General features: G+C 46.7%; 3 protein-coding genes across 23 annotated transcripts in view; 1 reads left to right on the top strand and 2 right to left on the bottom strand.

Annotated features, from left to right (window-relative positions):
- Nucleotides 1-16,939, top strand: part of RANBP3 (RAN binding protein 3) — a 94,160-nt gene extending 77,221 nt beyond the window's left edge. For 15 of the 20 annotated variants that reach the window (XM_072601966.1, XM_072601965.1, XM_072601962.1 and 12 more), the window contains 3 exons: nt 183-325; nt 3,072-3,252; nt 5,887-8,220. In XM_072601966.1, the coding sequence (XP_072458067.1) occupies nt 183-325; nt 3,072-3,252; nt 5,887-5,930 (368 nt within the window). In that variant the 3' untranslated portion in view covers nt 5,931-8,220. Of the gene's footprint in view, nt 1-182; nt 326-3,071; nt 3,253-5,886; nt 8,221-16,535 lie in introns of those variants that run through there. The other 5 variants (XM_072601967.1, XM_072601964.1, XM_072601961.1 and 2 more) reach the window with 1 other exon arrangement.
- On the bottom strand, nt 10,078-14,394 carry CAPS (calcyphosine). Of its 2 annotated transcripts, none has more exons than XM_072601971.1 (5): nt 14,274-14,394; nt 13,535-13,643; nt 13,265-13,442; nt 11,496-11,702; nt 10,078-10,900 (listed from the first exon to the last, which is right to left on the bottom strand). In XM_072601971.1, exons 2-5 carry the CDS (start codon nt 13,612-13,614, stop codon nt 10,799-10,801), a joined length of 567 nt encoding a protein of 188 aa, XP_072458072.1. In that variant the 5' UTR covers nt 13,615-13,643; nt 14,274-14,394; the 3' UTR covers nt 10,078-10,798. The 2 variants fall into 2 exon arrangements, with proteins under 2 accessions (XP_072458072.1, XP_072458071.1); XM_072601970.1 differs by having other exon boundaries at nt 13,535-13,624; nt 14,274-14,387.
- VMAC (vimentin type intermediate filament associated coiled-coil protein) lies at nt 16,253-21,983 on the bottom strand. Its single transcript, XM_072601972.1, has 2 exons — nt 21,736-21,983; nt 16,253-18,054 (listed from the first exon to the last, which is right to left on the bottom strand). Exons 1-2 carry the CDS (start codon nt 21,924-21,926, stop codon nt 17,691-17,693), a joined length of 555 nt encoding a protein of 184 aa, XP_072458073.1. The 5' UTR covers nt 21,927-21,983; the 3' UTR covers nt 16,253-17,690.
- Between the last annotated feature and the right edge of the window lie 179 nt (nt 21,984-22,162).

The following is a 22,162-nucleotide window of genomic DNA, read 5'->3' as shown; positions in this document are numbered from 1 at the left end:
CCACAATTAGCTCAATCATAAAATGGTTAGCTCAGGTGCTCCTCCTCTTACACACCTTGGGAGCATTATTGGGATTCATGCATGTCCCTATTGAGTCTTCCCTCTTTGGGCAGCAGAGTGTAAGCCTTGAGACCTGCTGTAGCTCACCTCTTTTCTGACATTCATGGTTTTGTTTCTTTCAGTCATGCGGACCCAGGGAAGTCTGCGGCTCATCCTCAACACCAAATTGTGGGCGCAGATGCAGATTGACAAAGCCAGCGAGAAGAGCATTCGAATCACAGCCATGGACACTGAGGATCAGGGAGTCAAAGTGTTCCTGATCTCGGTAGGTTCTGGGAGCAGGGCCCTCCTCATGAAGGAGTTTGCTTTAGAGCAGGAGGCAGTTCATTTCTGTCTTAATATCAAATGGGCATATTATTCACATTGCCTCTGACCACACGTTGGCTGGGCTTTGAGTTGTACACATACAGAGAGAGAACTGAAACTGGTCAAGCAGTCAGTATGTCTGAGCACCAGCTGTGTGCTTAACAACATGTAGAGGTGGGAAGAAATGAGAGGAAAGAGATGCAAGGAGGGAGGGAGTCTCCCTCCTACCCACGAAGGGTAGGAGACACCAGACTCTCAGATAGGGAACAATACAAGACACCAAAAATTCAGGGCTGCATTTAAATTGAATGACAGCAGCTGTAAGGGTTGTCAGAACTTGAAGAGAGATCAGCAAGGGTTTGACTGGTCAAGGTAGGTTTCACAGAAAAAGTGGAGCTGTGCCTCAAAGAATAGCCAGAATTTAGATGATAACTACTCACATGTGTGTATAGACAGGATTTGTACCCATGTCTCCTAAATCCAAATATAACAGTCAAGTGTAGGGAAGAGGGGTGGGTATGCTAGTCAAGGACAATAACTGAGTGAAGGTAGCAATGACCTCTATTCGTGTTGAGGACAGCAAGGAAAACTAGTGTGACCAAATTAGGAGGGAGCTGGCTGGGGATCAAGTTAAAAAGAGTGTAGGGTACATTCTTGAAGCCCTTTATAAACCAAGCAAAACAAGTTGTTTTTTTTTTGTCACTCTAAAGTATGACCATTTTGTAATCAAAAGTAAATACATACTCTTATCACCAGGTATTGATTCAGTTCAATATTTATTTATTAATATTTATTAAGTACAAGCTAGCATACTGAGAAAAGAGATACACAGAGGAGGAGGCAGGGAATAGGCAGTTTCTTCCTCTTCCATCTTTGGCTAATTGGAACCTTAGTAAATGAAGTTTAAAGTAGGCAGAAAGGACTGTGATCCTTCCTTGACAATCTCTTACACCTTCACCATATGCATTCCGGTTTTAAAATAGTAAAATAGTGCTTTGTTTCTGCTTGAAACCTCTTTTGGAAGACATTGCTCCAAATATATTCTTAATTTTTCTACTTAAGAAACAGGAAAATGATTGGTATATATCTCTTACAGACAGGGAGTAGAAATAGAACTTGTCAGAAGTTGGACAGCAAGTCACTCATAGAGCCAAGAAAAAATTTCACCCCATTCTTCAGCTCTTTGGCTATACTGGTCCCCCCCAACTGGGTTTTATAGTGCTCTGAAGCACTGAGTACTGTGCTTAGCACATAGGAGTTAAATAAATGCTTATTCCTTTCCTTTATGCCTCCATTAGTGAAAATCCAGTTCTCTCCCTGCCAGGATCATTTAACTATCAGGACTTTTCTTGGGCACTCTGATACATTTAATGTAAGAGAGGGGGAAATGCGGAATTGAGCATAAGAACTTGTGTTTGTGTCCCTGAAATACTGGTGGCCCAAGTGCTCCTATGAAGCTCCGGCTCTAGGACAAAGGATGCCTTTTAATAACCAGTCACATATTTACGAGTTTGACTGGAGGGGCTATTAAGATCACAGAGGGCAGCAGGTGAATCTGATCTCCGTCTGAAGACCCAAGTCGGGGTTAGACCAAACTATCTTACTGGTTTAACCTCAGTTTCTCTTTGGTCCCCTCTTTCATACCCAAACATAACTCTGAGAACTAAGAGCTAATTCCATGTGATAATTCATATTGAAATCCTCACATATAAGACATGATTGAAGTAAAAGTCCTTTGTTGGGGCAGGTTTGGATTTATAACCACCTGTAACAAACAGATCCACTAAGAAAGGTGGTTAAAGGAGAATGCGCCAGAAAGATCCACTCAGATTGACTGTATGAGACTGGATGAGTTTTCCTACTTCCAAGTACCTTAACTATCCCATAGGGAATAAGCTCTTCTACTTTTTCTGGGGCTATCACAAAAAATTCATAAAAGATAAACCCGAGTTTCTCAGACCGATAACCTTGTGTATAACACAAAGCCCATTGAACAAGCAGAACAGTCTTGATTTACTCCAAGAGGAGATAACAGTGCATCTTTGCATGAGGCATTCCGAAGATGGACAGATAGCCTTTGGTAGGACTGGTGTCACTGGAGCACCTCTTGAACTATTGGTGTTAAGTAGATAGAGTGTGCTTTTCATACTCCCCCTCAGCTCTTGCTATCAAGTAATGGAGTAGAAATGGAGGAACAGTCACTGTACAGGCTCATCAGTTCACTCCGCTCTCTGAGGAGAGAGGTGACCTTGGTGAACAACACATTTAGGTGATTGGAGTCATAGAATTTAGAATCAGAATGAACCTTGGAGATTATTTAATTGAGCTCCCTCATTGTATATATGAGGAAATGGAGGTCCAAACTTGGCTTTTAATTGGCAGATATGATCGAATCCAGGTTTTCTGGCTCCCAGCTAGCTTTTTTTACATCTGCATTTATGTCCTTTTTTTTACAGTAAGACAAACTACAAGATTCCTTCTCTGAACTGGTCATTTGTCTTTTTTGAAATGACTGCTGCTTCTTCTTACATGTCAAAGTGTTTTTAGTCCCTTAGGACTTTATAATCTGACCTCCCATTCCTTCCATTTGGAGAACCCTGAAACAGAGAGGAGAAAAGTCTCACAAGTTTTATAGCAGCACTTGGGTCTTTTGTGTCTCCCCTACTTTCCCCCCCACTCCCAGTCTGTTCTCTTTGTCTCTGCAGGCCAGCTCCAAAGATACAGGCCAGCTGTACGCAGCGCTGCATCATCGGATTTTGGCATTACGGAGCCGGATAGAGCAAGAGCAGGAGACCAAGATCCCAGCTCCAGAGCCTGAAGTGACCCAGTCAAATGAGGAAGACAGTGATGATGATGTTCTGGCTCCTTCTGCATCCACTGGAGGGGGTGAGGACTTTGCCCCAGGTCTTCCCAGCTCTGACCGAGTTAATAGTCCAGGATCAGAAAGGGAGATGTAGTATACAGTTAAACATTGCAAACCAACTGTGCCCATAAGTCAGAAGGCATTTATTAAGCACCTCCTATGTGCCAAGCCCAGTACTTAACACTGGGGATACAGAGAACAGCAAGAACAGCCCCTGCCTTCAAGGAGCTCATAGTCTTATGGAAAACAATAAAAATACAAGATAGAGCAAAATGCTGATGATCTCATAGAGAAGGCACTGGCATTTAGGGAGGACTGGGAAGGACTTCTTGTAGAAGTTGGGATTTAGCTGAGGAAGGCTGCGCGCCTTGAGCTGCAGACATGGAGGGAGCATTCCAGGCATGACAGCTGGCAAAAAAGCTCGGAGCTGGGAGGTAGTAATCCTATTCCAGGAATAGTAGGGAGGCAGCATCCATGGATAATAGACTATGGGGAGGGAAGAAAGTGTAAGAAGGGACTAGAGGCTTTAAAAGTCAAATGGGGAATTTTATGTTTGAATCTGGAGGTAATAGGGAGCCAGTGGAATTGATTTGGCAGGGAGAGATGTGGTGGTAACATAATCAGAACTCTGCTTTAGGAAGATCACTGACAACTTGAGTGGAGGATAGACTGGAGTGGGGACAACATTGAGGCAAGGAGACCAACCAAAATGTTATAGCAGTGGTTGGTTGAGGCATAAGGTAATGAGGGCTTGTAGCAGGGTCAGAGGAGTGAAGGGGGGAAATGTTGCAACAATGTATGGACAGGACTTGACAAGAGAGGATGGAGGGAGAGTTAGTTAGAGTGAGGGGCTGAGAATGACACCCAGGTTGTGAACCTAGGTGTTCAGCGAGATGTCCCCTGAAGAGTGATAAGGACACTCAGAAGAGGATGGGTTTGGGGGGAAAATGAACGAGTTTGGTTTTGGACATGTTGAATTTAAAATATCTCTGTGATATATAATTTGAGATTGTCTAATAGGTAGTTGGAGATGTGACCTTAGAGGCTGGATAAGTAGATCTGATAATCATGCTTGGAGGTGTTAATTGAATCCAAGGAAGCTGGTGAGATGACTAAGTAGAAGTAAGACAAGGCAGAAGGCCTAGGACAGAGATGAAGATGCAGCAAATGAGACTGAAAAGGCGCAATCAGACAGCAGGAGAATCAGAGCAGGGACTGGAAAACCTCGAGACAGAAGTGTGGTGGACGGTGTCAAAGGTAGCAGAGAGGCCAGGAGGGGGAGAATTAAGGAGAAACCATAGTACCCAGTGCTGGGCACTGATGGAGGCCTTAGGCATAGCTGTGACTGGGTCCCTGTTCTCTTGGAGTTCATGGTCTAGGGCAAAGAGTTCTTACAATGTCTGGGACGACTCTAGAAATCTGGCAGAATCTGTTGGGAGGCATAGAAACAGGGCAAGCAAGGGATACCCTGGCAGGGAAGTTGAATGTCAGCAACTTCTAGATACACTCTGTGTCCTTCTGTCCTTTTCTCTCTGTCATACTACATTCTAAGAACTAACCTCCACACTGAATGGGTTAGTTTCTCACTCCTGTCATCTCTTCCTCTCTCTTCCCCTACCCCAGACATGTGCATTTTAACGAAGGTTAAATGCTACTGATGTCAGGGCTTGACCTTGATAGGGATGAGAGCCTTTCCATCATCCCATAAAGCTGCCTCCATCTTTTGCTGGTTAAGCTTGACAAAGGTGCTAGTCTTCATTTCAGGACATTGCTGGAGACACTGTCTCACGTGGGACCCTTAAGAATAGATTAGACAGGTTTTAAAATGTAACCAAAAAAATTTAAAAAAAGAAAGCTTTAGAGCTACAGCTACAAGATAGTTATGTGAGGCCAGCAACGATGTCATCCAGAGCCTTTAAATGTGAAGCTTCCTTTTCTTCACTTCACCAAAAGTAGTTGAGAGGCTGTGAAACTTCCAGACCAAAACCAGGTCTGATAGAGGACATTGCCACACATCGTTAACTACATCCCATTATGAATTAGTCATTTGTAAATATCTTCATAATAACAGCATGAACAACTGACATTTATATAGCTCCATTAAAATTGCCAAAGCCCTTTGTATGCATTATTTTATGAGACCCTCATAACAACACTGAGTTATGTACTATTTTTTTTTTATTATCTTCATTTTACATATGAAAGCACTGAGGCCCAGAAAGTCTTACCCAGAGCCACACAGGTAGAAAGTGAAAGAGATGACATTTGAACTCACATCTCTACCTTTATAATGCTGAGTTGAAAGTTCTTGTGAGATCAAGGAGACATCTATCTCCCTTTCTCTGGTGCTTTAGAGTTATTTACTTGTAGCCCCCAGAAGACATATGACCTTTAACCATGGCCCTCAGGACTATTTGACCCAGAGGGAGCTGCTGGTCAGATTTGTGGTAATTGGCTTCTTTCCCAAATACGAGATGAAGGCGTCACTTAAGAGATAGCCAGATGAGGGACATGGTAAAAACAAATTCCCAGAGATTTTTGCTCTGAGATGAGTGGGTCTTTGTCCCAGTTTTACTCTTGAGTAACTTATGTGAAAGGATCTGTGGGACTTTGTTCATGGAGGGTGAGTGAGGTGCCTCCCTGTGCTTTGCTTTCAGGCACCGGTGATGAAGGGGATGGGCAGACGGTTGGGAGCACATAGCAGCTGGAAGCTCATCTGCTTGCAAGGCTGCTGCTTGTCCACCCCTCCCCCCGGCAGGCGCCTCGATCGTTCCAGGCAGTGTTGGCGGCTCCAGGACTTAGGAACCATGCATCCCTGTTCTGTTTGTTCGTTTCTTTGGTCTGGATCAGTAGATTCCACACAAAGCAGACTCAGAAAACTGCCTGAATGTGGTTTGGGACATGAAAGCTCATCATATTGATGAGCTGAAAAATAACCTTCCTTCCCCCTCTTTTCATTGAAATGGCACATTGACTTGTTACACACAACCCCTTCTTGGGACCTGAGGATTCCGTTTCTTCAGTAGCCTCTGTGGCACTGGCCTCCGGAAACTCATTTTGCAGGAACCCCAGGCCTTTAGCCATAGCTCTTGGGTCTGTCTGTCCTCCTCTCGTTACCACCTGACTCTTGGAGCCCTTGTCCAGGTGCAGGGAAGCAACACTGAGCGATTTCTATTCCCCTAAATCATCACCCTCAAACTGCTCCACCTCCCAAGTTTGGGCTCCTTGGAGAATGGACAGGCTGAGTATTTTGCATCTGTCCATCTCACCACAAGGGCAATACGGCCAGCCTCAGGGCCCCACTTTTTCCACTGGTCCTTGTTGTCCAGGTCCAAGCCCCCAGGCAGCGTTGAAGAGCCCAGTGGGTATTTCACTAACTCCTTCCTCTCCTGTGTCCAATATTGTTTTGGGGGGGTTTCTATTGTGCTGATCCTTTTTTTAAAAGGTTTATTTCTTTTGTTGGTTTTGAATTTTTTTTTTTAGTTTTTAATAAGATGCTCTTGTGTGTTGAGAAAGTGAAGCTGTATTGTTTTATACTTTTCTGTTACTATTTAAGGGAGAGCTAAGCCACTCTATATAATAGGTGTTATATACTGTTTGCTTAGTCAGTTTTGTTCTGGCCGGGTGCAGGCTTACAGATAGATGCCCCTCTGTTGCCCAGTAACAACAGCTAGTGAGGAACACCTGTTAGCTTCCCGAAAGTAATGGGTCTTTCCAAAAGTGGGGCCAGTCATGGAGCTAGCATCTTTGGAATTGTTTAAATTTTTTTTCTTTCTCCCTTCCTTTGATATTTTGATACAGTGACTCCTTCTTTTCCCCTGATAATTCCTATTTACATGAACACCACCGTGGGAGCAGCTGAGATTAGGATGCTAAAGAGGCTGGGCTCCCTCCCAGTTCACTAACCAGAGGGGAAAGAGACTTTCTCCAGCTTAGTCTTCCGATATGGGCAGGATAAAGGGAGGGGAATTTCTCAGCCCTGGCCTGTTCACTTCACCCCATGCCATATCAGCTTCACATGTCCTTCCAACTTGTGGTGCAAACTAGAGATAACCTTCATACCCCCCTGTTGTGCCAGGGAGAGAACAGCTACCCCATTGACCCGCATTAAGAAAGAGTCTGGCTTACAGGATATAATCCTGACTCATCCCTGTTGTTTAGGGACAGTTCTAAGTAAATCTGTGATTCCTTTTAACACAACTGGATTTGACTTGAGTTCTTGGTGCCCACCACAGATAGAACACTCATCCTGGTCCTTCCCACAGTCATGGGAACTGAAATCCCTTATATCTAGGATTTGCTTTTGCTTTTGACTACTCGTCATGGGACTGTTATTAACAGTTTCTCTGGGAGGGCAACATCCCAAGCGGTGCCGTCAGACCTGGACTGCTGACAAATAACTTTGTCTTTATCTTCTGGGCTTATTCTTTTCCTCCCCCTTCTCTCTCCCAGCGCTGCCTTGATATCAGGACATTTAAACACATTTTCAGATTAGTTAAAGCCTCCCTTGAATGACAAACTCACAGGTTCAGGGTCCTCAGGCTCTGCAGGTGAGCTTGGTGCTGTTTCCTTACCCTCCCCAACCCAAATCATCTCACACTGACTTGGCCAAAGCCCAGACTGAAGATAGGACCAGCAGGGCACTCCCACACAGATCTCACCCACTGTTAGTGTCATTCAGATTTGTCAGCTGCTAAGTGGGAACATGCAGCTTCACATCAGGGCCTTGCAGAGTTCTTTCTGAATAGTGAAGGGGGACAAATTCCACTTCAGCCCATACAAGAAACTTTTTGTGAATTCGGCTCAGAATTATCTTGAAGCTGCATCCAGTGAGAGACATAGGCCAGAGCTAAGCTTTATTACACTTTCTGCTTTCAGCCTTAGAAAACTAGTGACAGGTAAAACCAGATAATGCCCATGTGTTTTGGAGGATTTATGTAAGATTGTCATATGAAATGTATTTGGGAATTACATTAAAATTTTAACAAAAACTCGGGTCTGCTGCCTTGTGCTCTTTGCCATACAAGATTAGAAGTTAGTTTTTCTGAGGGAAACTAAACTAACATTCTCAACCTGACTAGGATGAGGTTCAGAAACCTTGTAGGGCCTTATAATAGCCTCTCAACTTTCCAGATATTTCTCAACAGTAGAATCAAGAGTGCAGACAGAGATCAACTCGACCCCTTTCTAACCCTAACAGTTTGCAAAAATGAAGGGGGTCAAACTAAGTAAAACAGAGATCCAGGCCCAGGGAAAAGGAGCCTGCTCAAGGTCAGACAGGTCAGGGATGACCTGGTCAACGATTCCTAAGCCTGTAACTCTCCTCTGTTCCTTCCTGTCTTACAGTCTGGACCTTGGCTCTTCTTTTATGGTCACTCCTCCGCAAGTAGGAGGAAAGCTTTCAACTTTGCATCATCCTGGAGCCAAAACCTAACTGCTGTGTCCTACCTCTGCAAAGTGAAAGGCAGGAAGGACTTCCTTCCAGCTCTGACACTGTACTTCTAGGACTATTTCAGGGAATGACCATCATTCTCGAATTAAAAGCATTCCCGGGAGCTGGGCTATCTTTCTTCTATATGTTGATCCAAAACCAGAGACCATAGGGCAATAAAGTTTCTCTTAGCAGAGAGGTTGTGCTACCTCCTGAATGCAGGACCCTCAGCTATTTTCATCTCCCAGTGCTCCCTCTTAGGAGAATCCAGGTTAACTTCCAAAGAGCCTTCCCTCTCCCAGCTAGTGTAGGCCCAGCCTCTTGCTCTAGTCACAATCCTAGAATTTAGATTTGGATGAAATAGAACTCCAAAGAGACTGTGATTTACAAATCCCGGACAAAGAACTAGAAGAAACCTCATTTTATAGAAGATCTAATTTAGCTGAGGGCACGTGGACAGTGGATGAGCTTCAGAGATACCATCTGGACCCCATTCCTCTTAATTCCAGAGAAAACGCTTTTCCCACTGTCTGCTGCAGGCTTCACGCAACAGAACTAGGACTCAACATTCAGTGAGTTTATCGTTTTTCAAGTGATGCCCTCTTTGCCGGACCCCTTCCCCAGCTCCAGATACTGAACATCTTTCAATGCCCTTGTTGCCTTCTTAGTATCTTCTCGTATCTTAAGCTGATAAAATGTCTCCCACCCCATCCAATACCTGTGCCACTGCACTCCCACCTAGTACCTTTGAGCAGGCTCATAGAGATTTAGTCCTTTCATTAGAGATGGAGAAACTTAAAATGCATAAAGGTTAAAATGATTCATCCAAGGTCATAGAGGTTGTGGTAAAAGATAAGGGATTCCAAACCATCTTCCATCCTCTGACAGCCAAGGGCTTTGCTTTTGCCACCCATATCTCACTTTACCCACCCAATCTCTGCTGCAGCCTTAACCTAGAGCTTTCTCTGAACATTGTAGGAAAGTGGGAGCCGGAGGAGAATCATCCCTTCTGGGAGAAATGAGTGCCCAGGAGATGCTGTCTCACAAACTCAGAGCAAGGAAGGAATTCCATTTTATCCAATCTGTGTCCATGTAGGAATTCCCTTTCTTTAGCCCATCATTGTTTCCAACCAGACATCCAGTTTCTGCTTAAAAATCACAGTGGGGTTGGGGGGAGGACATTCTGCTTTGGAACCACTTGTATTAGAACTTTTTTAACTTTTATCAAACTGAGAGCTGCCTCCCTTTACCTTGCATTTTTTGCTGCACCTCGTTCTGTCCTTTGCAACCAAGGAAAGCCAATTTTACCTCTTCCCTAGAACACCCCTCCAAATACTTTTAGATAGGTTCATGTACCTCCCCTACCCACAGTCTCTTGCCACCCATCTGTTTAATAATGAACAACAAGGCAATAAAGTTGAGAGGCCAGCAGGGAGCATGGATTTCATTTGAAAAGCACAGGTACAAAGAAGCAGATTTGGAGAAGAGGGGGAGGGGTTGAGTTTCCCAGGCCAAACAAGTCAAACTGCCTGGAGGGCCACAGCCTGTGTCAACCTCTTCATGAGATGGGGGCAGGGATGAGTCCTGGGTCTGGATCAGAGGCTTGCATGGGTCTCATACATGCCCAGGAGATTGTAGGAGGCCGCAGTGGAGTATCAGAAACAGAATAGAGGAAACCCCTTACAGAGTGAGGGAACTAGTGATAACCAGTCTCAGGGCAAATTCTACTTCTTGAATATTCTTAGGCGCACTGATTTTAGGGGAGGAGGGGGCCTTTGAAATAAGCCAAACAGTTCTGTGTCGTTTAGAAGCACTGAATGACATCAGGTCAATCACTTCATCTGTGGGAGAGATTGGACTAGGTGATCTCTGGGTTCCCTTCCATTACTGCACCAAAGGCCTCAGGAAGGGAAAGGACTTGACCCCCAGTAGAATGGGTCAGAAAGAGGTAGAGTCAGGATTCAAATCTATTTCCTCCTCCAAATTTGGTGATACTGAAGCTTTCCCAAAAATCTGTCTCAAGGAGTTGGTTGAAGGGGGGGAGGTGCTTAAGCTGAGGCAGAAAAAGGTGAACTGGCTTGGGGTGGGGGAGGGCAAGAGAGAAGGGCTCTACCCTAGTCTAGGGCTGGGAACATTGGTTACAGTTGCCAGGCACTGGTCATCATAGCCACAAACTCTTCATCTGTGTCCACAGAAGCACTCACACCACTGTAATAATCCAGGAACTCTGCCGAAGTGACCTGCAGGGGAACAGAAGGAGTCTGCCATCCCTAGCCTGCCCCTTTCTTGCCTATCTCTGAGCCCTGCTGTGTCCCCTTTAGTATGGAAGGGGAAGGTGTTCCAGACACCAAGAAGCAAGGCCATACAGCATGGTGCAAAGAGCACTCCTTGGGGTCAGGAAGCCTGGCTTGGAATCTTGGCCCTCCTTAACTAGCTGCACACCTTGGAATAAAAGGGCCTTCGATTCCTCCTTGAGGGAGTTGGACTAGAATCGGGGCATCTTCACCTTTATTTGTGTGATGGACCCCCTTGGCAGCTTGGTGAACTGTAGGGACCCTTTCCCAGAATAATGTTTTTAAATGAATAAAAAATAAAATGCATAGTATTACAAAGGAAACCCGTTGTGTTGAAATACAGCTTTCACAATTAAAAAAAAGTTCTTAAACCCCAGGTGAAGAACCCCTGGACTAAATCATCTTTAGGGTCCCCTGAAGCTTTCATTCTTTTAAGCTCTTCTAACTCCTAGAGAACAGAGAAACTTGATGAACTGAGCAGTATGTGCTTGAAGGCAAGGGCCAGACCAGGGGCAGGTAGGTGGGGAGGAGGCCTGACTACCTGCCCATCCTTGTCACCAGCATCAAAGTTGTCCAAGAAGTGCCGGAACACATCGTCCTCTGTCCACTCGCCACTCTGAAATTTGGGGTGTTTCTGGCCATTGTAAATGCCCCGAAGGTCATCCACAGTCACCACTCCATTTCCACTTCTGTCCAACTTGGTGAAGGCAGCTTCGATGACATCCTTCCGGGCCTGAGACATGGGTGGCTGGGAGTGAGGGGAAAGAGCAAAATAAGGATTTGTTCCAAGGGGGAGGGGAAGCAGGGACCTAGGGAAAGATCTGTTTTCTGGGAACTTTAGGATAATATAAAAGGTAGCAAGCAATGGAGTGATGGGCATCAGAAAGTCTGGTCTCAGGCCTTTGTCTCTTCCATTGTGACCTTGGCATTACTTCCCGTAATTGTGTGTCATTTTCCTCTTAGGTGAAGGATTGGGGACTCCTGGAGGGGGAATATCCCATTATCTGTGGGGGAAAGATCCCATGTTTGGGGGTGGCTCCCTCACAGAAGGTAGGGAGTAAGAAGGGCATTCTCTGGTCCCACATTAACAGCTGTCCATTAGACATCCTCCTGGAGGACCCGGGAGCATGTCCCAAACAATTCAGTCTTCCCCCCAAATTCCAGCCTTCAAAACTCTTTCAGGGTGACACTATCCTCTCAGTTCTCAACCTCAGAGACAACCTTTGACTCCCTAATCTCCCTCAGACCACCAAGACTGTCAGTTTTCATCTGTCCCCTCTCCTCTGACTCAGACCCTCATTAACTGTTAAGATTTCTAACTGTCCTACCTGCTTCTAGACTCCCTTCTCCAGTGCATCTTCCTCACAGCTGATGTTGCTGGATCCCTTGTCTAGACCCCTGCCTACCTTAAACATCTTCAGTCAGTTCCTTATTGCAATTAGGATAGGGGGCAGCTAGGTGGTGCCATGGATAGAGCACCAGTGCAGGAGTCAGGAGGACCTGAGTTCAAATTTCACCTCAGACACTTGACACTCACTAGCTGTGTGACCTTGGGCAAGTCACTTAACCCCAATTGCCTCATCCTGGGTCATCTCCAGTCATCCTGATGAATATTTGGTCACTGGATTCAGGTGGCTCTGGAGGAGAAGTGAGGCTGGTGACCTGCACAGCCCTCCCTCACTCAAAACAAAGTCAAGTGCAAGTCATGCCATCATTTCTCTGATGGCGTGGTCTTCGGCAATGAAGGACAAACACACATATGCCATTAGGATAAAATATAGATTCCTCTGTGTAGTATTTAAATTTCACAACCTGGTCCAACCTCCCATTCCTATTTCACATTCCTCCCCTTCATCTCCTCCCTGAAACCAAACCCACCAATCTGCCATTCCTCATAACATTCCATTCCCATGCTTCTGCGTGGGCTCAGCTTCCACTCTTGGAAGATACTCTGTCCTCACCGCCTCCTCCCAGAATGCCTGGTTGGGGTTTTTTCTTCTCCAGACATGAGTTCAAGGCTGCTTCCTCCTGGCCTTTCCTGCTTCCCCACCTTCCCCACCACACCCAAATTACCATGTACATAATTAGGGTTTGCTTTGTATTGACTTTTCTGTATGTTTTCCCTAATGGAGTGTAAGTAAGCCCCTTGAGAGCAAGGACTTTTTGTTTTGAGACCGCCTCCCCAGAGCTTAGTCCAGTGTTTGCTTGGCACAGCCATGCCTGTTAAGTTTACATTTAGGTGGCCCACCTGAGTGCAGGGAAACTACCTTTCCTGGAAGGGCTATCCCTAAGAGGTGCGAGTATCCTCACCCGCAGGGCTCGAAGAAACTCCTCCAGGTCTAAGGTCCCATTACCATCACGGTCCCAATGCTTGCAAATATGCTCAGCCTCACCAGCCTCCAGTGCCAGCCCCATCTCCTCCAGCCCTTGATGTAGCTCATCTGCATCTAAGGCTCTACTCCTGTTGGCATCCAGTCGACGAAAAAACCTGGTGATTTGGGGAATAGAGAGGTAGCTGGCTGCAGAGCAGGATAGACCTTGGTGGGGCCCAACCAGAAGTTTCAGGAAGAGGAGAAATACCTGGCCAGGCCTTTGATACCAGATGCCCCACGTTCCAGGCACTTTGCTCGAAGTTTCTCTATGGCGTTGGTGGCCTCCATAGTGTGTGAACTGCAAGAAAGACCAACCCCTGTGGAAGGAGTGGGACCCTTCATGCACGCGCATGTACACACATCCTCCCTCATGACAGTTCCTGTCATCATGATGTCACTTTGTAACCCACCCCCCATACACTCTGTGTCCCCCTTCATCCTGCCTCCTGCCTCCTTCAGAGCTTTGTTTTCTATAATGTACCTACATCTACATGCCCTTGTAAATGAGGGAAAGAGAGTTCATCAGCCTTTTCCCTTTAGCCCCTCCATGAACAGTGCATATTGTTTCCTTACCCGTAGTATCAGGAGTCAGATGGCTGGTAGCCCTTCTGGCTCCTCCTTTGTCCTGCAGAGTACAGAGGCCCAAGCTTTCTGCGCCTACCTCGTTGTAACCCGAGAGCCTGAAGCTGTACTGCTTTGAATTAGGCTTGGATGGGAGGGAGCAGGATGAGTGAGCTCAGTACCAGAAATCCTATAAGTGTGTTTGTTAGGTTCACTTTCCGAGAGCCTGGATAGGTGCCAGGATTCTTGGGAGGGGGTATAGGATTGTGCACAGGAGGGCAATGCAAATAACTGCTTTCCCCCAAACTGAGAATTCCAAGAAATGTAAGTTGTGATCAGTCCTTTGCGCACCCCTCCCCCCCCCCAGTCCCATACCTCCCACTTACCTTTTCTCAGAGATTGTGCTGGCCTGGTAGTTTCCTCAGGGCTTCTACGGAGTTCTGCCCCAGCACCAGAAGTCAGCGTCCTAGCTGGCAGGATACGTTGCTAAGGGACCAAGTGTCCACTGGGACTGGGAGGAGTTACAGCCCTTCTAGCTGTAACCCTCTCGGCGCCTACGGCCTTACGCCTGGGTGTAGCAACTCCAAGCTACTCTTGGGATAGTAAACAGTTGGATCCAATTTGATCTCAGACTGTCCCCTCCAGGCCTACCAGCAGGCCTCACATCTTTCTAGGTCCCTACAGGGCTCTTTATCTCTGTCTCTTATCCCAGGTCCAGGGGTCAATGATGGGGCTGGGCTTGGCGGTGTGCCAGACGTCTGCCCCAGGTTCTCAGAAGTACAAGGTGGCTGTAGCCCAGGCCACTGCAAAAATACCAGCTTCAGCCCTGCCTTTTCCCTAAAGATTCACATGATGTATTTAGCTGGTCCTGTGCTCAGTGTTGCATAGGAATGGCCTGGGGGAGGAGAGGTTAAGACTAGGAATTCAGAGACCTCTGAGTCCCAAACTAGAGGTAGGAACTTGGCTCCTAGAATGTCTGACCTGGAAGAGACTCCTGTTCTCTGGGTATCTGTTCCTTCGTTTGTAGAACAGGGGCATTTGGTGAAAATCTCTTAAATCCCAGACCCTGTGAGTCATTGCAATCGGAACATTCAGTCTGAAGGGGTGGAGGAAGGACAAATACGTCCCCCAATAGGGACAGAGATCCTGTGATTCTGGGCAGGTGGCATGACTATATGACCAGAAACTATGGGGGGGGGCATCCTCCCTGTGCTTAGGAGTCCACTGAAATATGGTTTAGAGAAAAGAATGCTGGATTTGGAGACAGAAGAAGGATCTGGGTCCAATTCCCTGCTCTGCTGATGACATCATTGTGTTACAATGACCATTAGAACTGCCAACTATTAGAGAGGCTGGACAATGGCACTGAAATATGAAGTATGGAGTGGCAGTAGCATCAGACAGTCAGCAGTGGGCTGGGCCTTTGAATCCTTTAAGGAGACAGAAATACTAAGGACCAGTTTTCTGGTCCCTTCCCCATCCTATCACCCTACCCATCAGAAACTTAGCCAAGATCCCTCCTTATCCCCTTATCCACCAGGGACTTGGGCAATGGGTCTTCTTTGGAGGAAGTTGAAGATGGATGCCAGAGCATCAGTTCCCTCTCAGGGGGCCCAGTGCTCAGGTGACAGGAGAGGAATAGGATAGCCCGGGTCTGTCCCCTCACCTGCCTTCTCCCTAATTCATGGCGAGGTAGTCACCTCGTTTGGTTTATTCTCAAGAATCCTGCCTCCCCTTGTTACAAGTGCCAGAGGGCAGGCACCAGAAATCTCAACAAAATTACAGGTCCCTACCTCCCTCCCATTCTTCTAGAGTAGAAAACGGGGACATTCTTCTCTTACAGAGTTAGCATTGTTAGCTAAAAAGGCACTGTCACAACATCTTACGAAAATGCAGGTCAGGTGGGGTAGAAAGAGAGATCAGACTACCAAGAAACAGTGTCCCAAGAGAAACAGGGAACTCAGAGGCAGGCAATGGGGGTTTCAGATTCTTGCTCTCTTGCCTGCTAGCTGGGTGACTTTAGGCCAGGTATTTGTCTTCTCTATGCCTACTTCTTCCTGTATGAAATAAAAGGATTAGACTAGGTGATCTCTAAGGTCCTCCCAGCTCCGAAGTGAAGCCTTGCTGCCCATTAGCACAATAGCACAGGCAGCAGGATGCATGGACCTCTTGTTCCATCCACCCACCTCATTTGTTGCATGGAGGATCTGGGGAACAGAAATGGAATTCCCTAAATTAGATGGCCCCTTTTCCTTTTAGTTGACCCCTGACAGCCCACTGTGACCTCCCCTAGCCCACTGTGTGCAAAACCAGGGCAGATGTGAGAAGGCCATTTGTGCTTCCATCAGAGAATTAAGGAAATGGCAAGATTTTCTCCTTTTACTTGCTTTTATAAAAAGTGAAATGTTTATCCTCAAATGGTGAACTTCCCCTTTAATAGCTCAGTTTGAGAATGACCCCATAGAAAACAGACATGTAAAATATAGACATCTATTAGATATAAAAAAGGATTTCTAGTTGGCTACATAGAACTGCGTCCAGAGCTGCCACCCAGTCTGTGTTCCCATAGTCCATGCTCTTCTGAACAGGTGTCCTGGTGAAATCCTGGTACCATCAACTCCAAATGAAGATCTGAATTCTTCTTTCAGGCTGGAATTCTGCTCCATTGAGCATCACCTGACATCAGAGAGTCATTCAGCACAGCATGGAAACCACTGCTTTCTTATCCAGAAGTGTTCCCTGTAACAGACCTTGAGGAAACCAGCTGGCTCAACATTAGAAGGCTGGCCAAACCTTCCAACCATCTGATATGAATGGAGGTTAGTTAGGGAAAACAACTCCCACTTGAATTTTTAAAAAATCAAGAACAAATGTAGTATTTGAAAAAGAGTATTTTAAAATACACTTAAACTGCCTATTAAAGCTGATAGAAAAGTGTGAGTGGCTTAGAACATAGGCTACATATTAAATGAACAAACCTTTGTGTCCCAGATCACTACTGTATTATTCAAAATAAAAACTCCTTCTAATTCCTGGAGGAGTTTCTCTGCTACCTCTAGGGATGGCACTGTTTTCAAAATACAGATCATTGTCAAGGCTGCTAATGAGAACGGGAAGCTAGCAAAGGAAATGGGGTAGGAGAAGAGCCATGGGTGTTTTTTAAAAGCCTCAGTGATCTGGAATAATGTGATCTTCAGAAATGTCAATCTACCTGCCCTTCCCAACAACATGTTGATTTTCCCTTTTCCAAGTCTGGGGTTTCTCCAGGATAGTGTTAACTCTGTCTGGAGACTCAGTTTCCCCCAAGAAGTCAGGTCCACTACCAATAACCTCACTGCACCATTGTGCCCAGAAACCCTTCTAGTACCAAATAGGACCTGGCTTCCAAGCCCAATTGGGAATTTAGAGAAATTGCCCCCCAGAGTCAAGCTATGTTTTTCCTTTGAACTCCTCTTACTAAGACAATGCCTCCCTTGTTCAGATGCTAGTCTATATTCACCCTGAGTTTGAAGGTTCTGCAGAGAGGAATCTTTTAAAGGGGAGGAGAGATTGGGGATGAAGGGGAAAACTATGTTCCTGAATCTAGAGTTGAAGAGAATCCTGGACCATGGCTCCTCTCCTGAAAGGCAGGCAGGTTTCCAAGGACCCATGTCTCACTGGGGCAGAGCCAGGAATGGACCCAGAACTGCTTCTCTGAGGGATGACCTGGAGGAGCCCCATCTCCCAGGTTTTGATGGCTACCACCACAAGGAGGACTGGAAAGAAGCCTCTGGAGGAAGGGAGAGGCTAAGAAGCAGGACAGCTCACACTGTGGTTCCAAACATAGTCTGGTCCAAATCCTTGTCATCTAGATCATCCTCACTGAGCGAGAAGGCCTGGCTGTTGGAGAGTGGGCAGGTAGGCCCATCAGTCTCGGGGGCACCATCAGGGAGTGGGGAACTGCTGGCACTGGGTGGCCCTGACCTGGCCAGAGGGCCCAGCTGCTCCCCTTCAGCCATGTAGGCCAACAGGCTGTCCAGCAGGGGCCGACGCTGGCAGATTTTATGCAACAGCTCACTGCGATGCTTCAGCTGCACGATCAGGGCATCTTTCTCCTGAATGACAGTCAGAAGCTTCTGGACAGTTCCCTCTGAAGAAAAGAGCTTTTCCTGAAGATCCGCGATCTCTCTTTGCAGGGGTGGGGATGCACACCGGGAAAACAAAAAACAAAAAACAAAATCTTTTGGTCTCATTCACTTCAACAAACATTAAGCCCCTATGTGTCAGATACTGCTAAGAGCTGGGATTGCAAAAGTAAAAATGAACCTTTCCTTGTCCTCAAGGATGTGACTTTTACACAAATAAATAAATACAAGGTAATCTGAGGAGGGAGGAGGGAACAGGATAGACTTGCTTTCCATAGGAGGTGGCACCCAAGCTAAAGGCTGCCCAGGATTCTAAGAGGTAGAGGGTTCTAGGCACGGGGGAATGAGTGGCCCATAGGATAGAAAGGCACAGAGGCAGGAGATGGGATGCCAAGTTTGAAGAATACCTAATATTTGGCAGTGTAGCCATAAGGTAATGTATGTGAAGAGGAATAATGGGAAATAAGTCTAAAAGGTAAGTTAGAGGCACATGGTGCAGGCCTTTAAATGTCAAATGAAGAAATTGGTTTGTTTTTTTTTTCCAAAAGCAACAGAAGTCACTGAAGAGCACAGGGGCTTGATATTCATGGTTAAACCTGTGACTCAGGAGTATCACTTCAGCAGCTGTGTGAAAGGTGAACTGGAGAGAAGAGAGACTGGAAGCAGGCAGAATCATGAGAAGACCAGTGGAGAGTGCTTGGTCTAGAATCATGGAAATCAGAGTTCAAATCAGGCACTTACTTAACTGGGGGGGCCTGCTCTGTAAAATAACACCTAACTCACAGGGTTGTTGTGAGGATCAGATGAGATATTTGTAAAGTACTTAGAAGTATGCCCAACACATAGTAGGTGCTTACTAAATGCTTATTTCCTCCTCTCCTAGTGCAAGTGAGAGTTGATGAGAGGCCCAAACTAGGGTTCTGGTTGCATAAGTCTAGAGAAAGGGAATAACGTGAGGAATGTTATGAAGATAGAAATGACAAAACAGATTTTATATATAGAGTGTGGGGAAAAAACAGGTGCCAAAGATGACTCAGACACTATAAACGTAAGTGACTAGAAGAATGGTGGCACCTCAATAGCAATAGAGGAGATTGGAGGAAGGTGGGTTTTGTCTTGGACATGGTGCGTATGAGATGCCAAAGATATATCCAGAGGTAGAAACATGTAACAGGCAGCTGCTAACTCAGGACTGGACTTCAGGATCAATTAGGACTACATATTTAAATGAAGGAGTCATCTACCCATATGGAGATAATAATTGGACCTAGGGGAGCTGATGAAATCACCTGGGGAGAGTGAAAAAGAGAAATGAGGAACCAGGGCAAAATCCTAGAGGACATCCATGTTCCGAGGGGAGAACATAGATGCTGAACTAGCAAAGGATCAAATCCAAAAAATGTATATAAGGTCCACTGCAAACCTTCAGGCAGGCTTGAAATAGTTCACCCCCCCTTCCCTGTTTACTCAGTGGAAATAATTACAACTCACATTTCAATACCAATTCAAGGTTTGCAAAGTACCTTCCTGGTAATAACCCTCAGAGGTAGGTAGTACAAATATTCTCTCCAGTTTATGATGAGAAAACTGAGGCTGAGAAGTGCGGTAACTTGACCAAAGTCACAGTGTCAGATCCAGGACTTGAACCCAAGTCCAGTGCTTTTCCTGCTCCTCCACACTGTTCTTCCGACACTCAAGACTATTCACATTCATTGTTTTGTCTCCTCCCAAGAAACCCTGGCCAGAGCCCCCCCAAGAAGCAACCTTGCCTGCTGAAACTTGTTCCTAGGGCCATGGAAATGAGGACCTCCCCCCAGACCAAGAACAAGCTGGCCATCTGGGGCTTAATGCACTGCCCACTGGAAGCAGCACCATCTGGTAAAAGAGCCCTGGTCTGGAAACCAGGAGATGTAGGAGCTAGCTGTGGCTCAGCATAGCCCGTGGGCCACGCCTTTGATTATAGATTATTGCAAGAGCTTTCTAATCTAATTGGTCTCTGTGGGGTTCAGTTCTTCCCTCTCCAATCCATCCCTTATGCATTGCTACTTGAATAAGCTTCCTAAAACTCTTATCCTGTATTTTAAAAGCTTCCTAAAACTCTATCCTCTTTTAAAAAACCTTCAGGGGCTCCCCATTGTATCTTGATAATCACACACTGAATAAAAGCATAGAACATTATAGCCTTGCATTTGAGACCCTCTCTATCCTGGCCCCAACCTACCTTTCCAGCTTTTCTTCACTGGAGTCTCCTTTGCATAAGGTGACATAGCTAAGTCCCATGACTGTTCCCAGTTCTCATCCTACTCCTCCTTGTCTGTAAGACTGATCACATTATTCTCTCCCTTACCCCCCACCCCAATCAGTTTAATCCAACACACTGAACAATCTCTACCTACTATAGTATCTCCCTTCTTCAGGAAAGGACTTTAGGGTCCATCTCCTCCAAAAAGCCTTCTTTGACACCCCCTGCCTCCACCCCTTGCTGGAAGAGTGCACTTCCTCAGATTTCTTATGGTATTTTGTCCAGATCTCTCCTGTATGCTTTTCATTCTCCCTTGTACCTCGGCCATTTACGTCTTCCCCTTCAGTCCTAAAGAGTGGGGCCTATGCCTGTCCTGCTTTACTAGCGCCTTGCACATAAGATAAGGAGACAGACCAGACATGACTTCATTAGGATATGAAAGTCCCAGGTGAGGGGATTCCCTTTACCAATGCAGGTTGGCAGCTTACAGCCTCAGAGAGTGAACCAGAGCATTAACAGGTTAAAGGATTTCCCAGGCTCACTCAGCTAGGGGGTTATCAGAGGCAGGATTTCATCTCAGGTCTTGCCTGTACCAAGGCTGGCCCTCTATCCACTATGACATGAAGACTTGCACAAAGAAGTCACTTACTAAATGTTTTTAGACTTGAACACCAGATAATTTTACACTTGTAAATTGCAATTTACAATGACAAATCACAAGTACTTACCCATGATCATAACATTCTATCTTAGTCTCCTTAAATAACTAATAGTCTCCTGGAACCTTTCAGAAACCCCTTCATCCCCTTGGCTTCCCTCAGACCTCCTTTCCCCTCCACCTCTTGGTCCCTGAGTTCCTCTCCATTCTCCAGTCCCTTCTACACCCTCTTCAGTCTCATCACTTCCTTTTCAGTATTACATCCCTTCCACTTTCTCTAGGAATCTTTCAAGTCCTCTTAGTGCCTTTACCACCCTTCAGTCCAGTCCCTGACCCCAGTCTTGAAGACCCAACTCTGCCTTTAGCCCCAGCCCCTCACAGTCTCTGCATTCTCTTATTCCTTCACAAACTTTTGCTCAATCCCCTGGTTCCCCCCACCCCCCATAGTCAGCTCATTTCTCCCACCCCTGTCACTCCTGCAGCCTCCCATCACTCCCACAGTGCCCCTCACTGTCCCCAGTTTTCTTCCTCTCAGTCCTCCCATCACTCCCCCTCCCAGCCCTCCAACACGCCCCCTTCTCCGTTCCCCACAATTTCCCCCTCCCACCCCAATACTTCTCCCAGTCCCCTACAATTTCCCTCACAGCCTCCCCAGTACCCCCCCGCCTCCTCATTCCCCTTCCCAGCCTCCCTAACACTTCCCTGCCCGGCTGCCCCAACCTCAGATCTCCCGGCCCACCTCACCTCAGCCCTTCCCAGCTCTCCGCTCCTATCCTCTCCCAGCCTCCTCCCCATTCCCTCAGGCCGCGGCTCCCGGGCCTCACCGGTCCTTGGCCCGGCCCAGCTCCCGGAGCGCCCCGCGCAGCTGCTCGTCCTTGCGGATGAGACTCTCTGCCTGCTCCCGCACCGTGCGCTCCGCTGCCCCCAGCCGCGCCTCCAGCTCCGCCGCCCGCCGGTGTACGGCCGCCAGGTGAGCGTTCGCCTCCCGGATCTGCACGGGAGACGGGCCCGACATGGCCCCGCCAGGCCCCTCACCTCACTCCGGAAACCGCCGCCGGACCCAGAGACTCCGCCTCTCCCCCTTGTGGAGACCAATCGCCGCTCACAACTTGACCTGTTGGAGCCAATCCACACCTAATTATCTCGACAAGCCCCGCCCATTTGCCTCGACCAATCCTCACCCACTAACACCGACCAATCCCTGCTCACCCGTGTCTACACGCCAGGCCTGCCTCGTCTATTTCAGGCAAT

This window comes from Notamacropus eugenii, chromosome 4, assembly GCF_028372415.1.
Source record: "Notamacropus eugenii isolate mMacEug1 chromosome 4, mMacEug1.pri_v2, whole genome shotgun sequence".
NCBI classification, from domain to species: domain Eukaryota; kingdom Metazoa; phylum Chordata; class Mammalia; order Diprotodontia; family Macropodidae; genus Notamacropus; species Notamacropus eugenii.
This window is presented reverse-complemented; position numbering and strand designations above follow the sequence as displayed.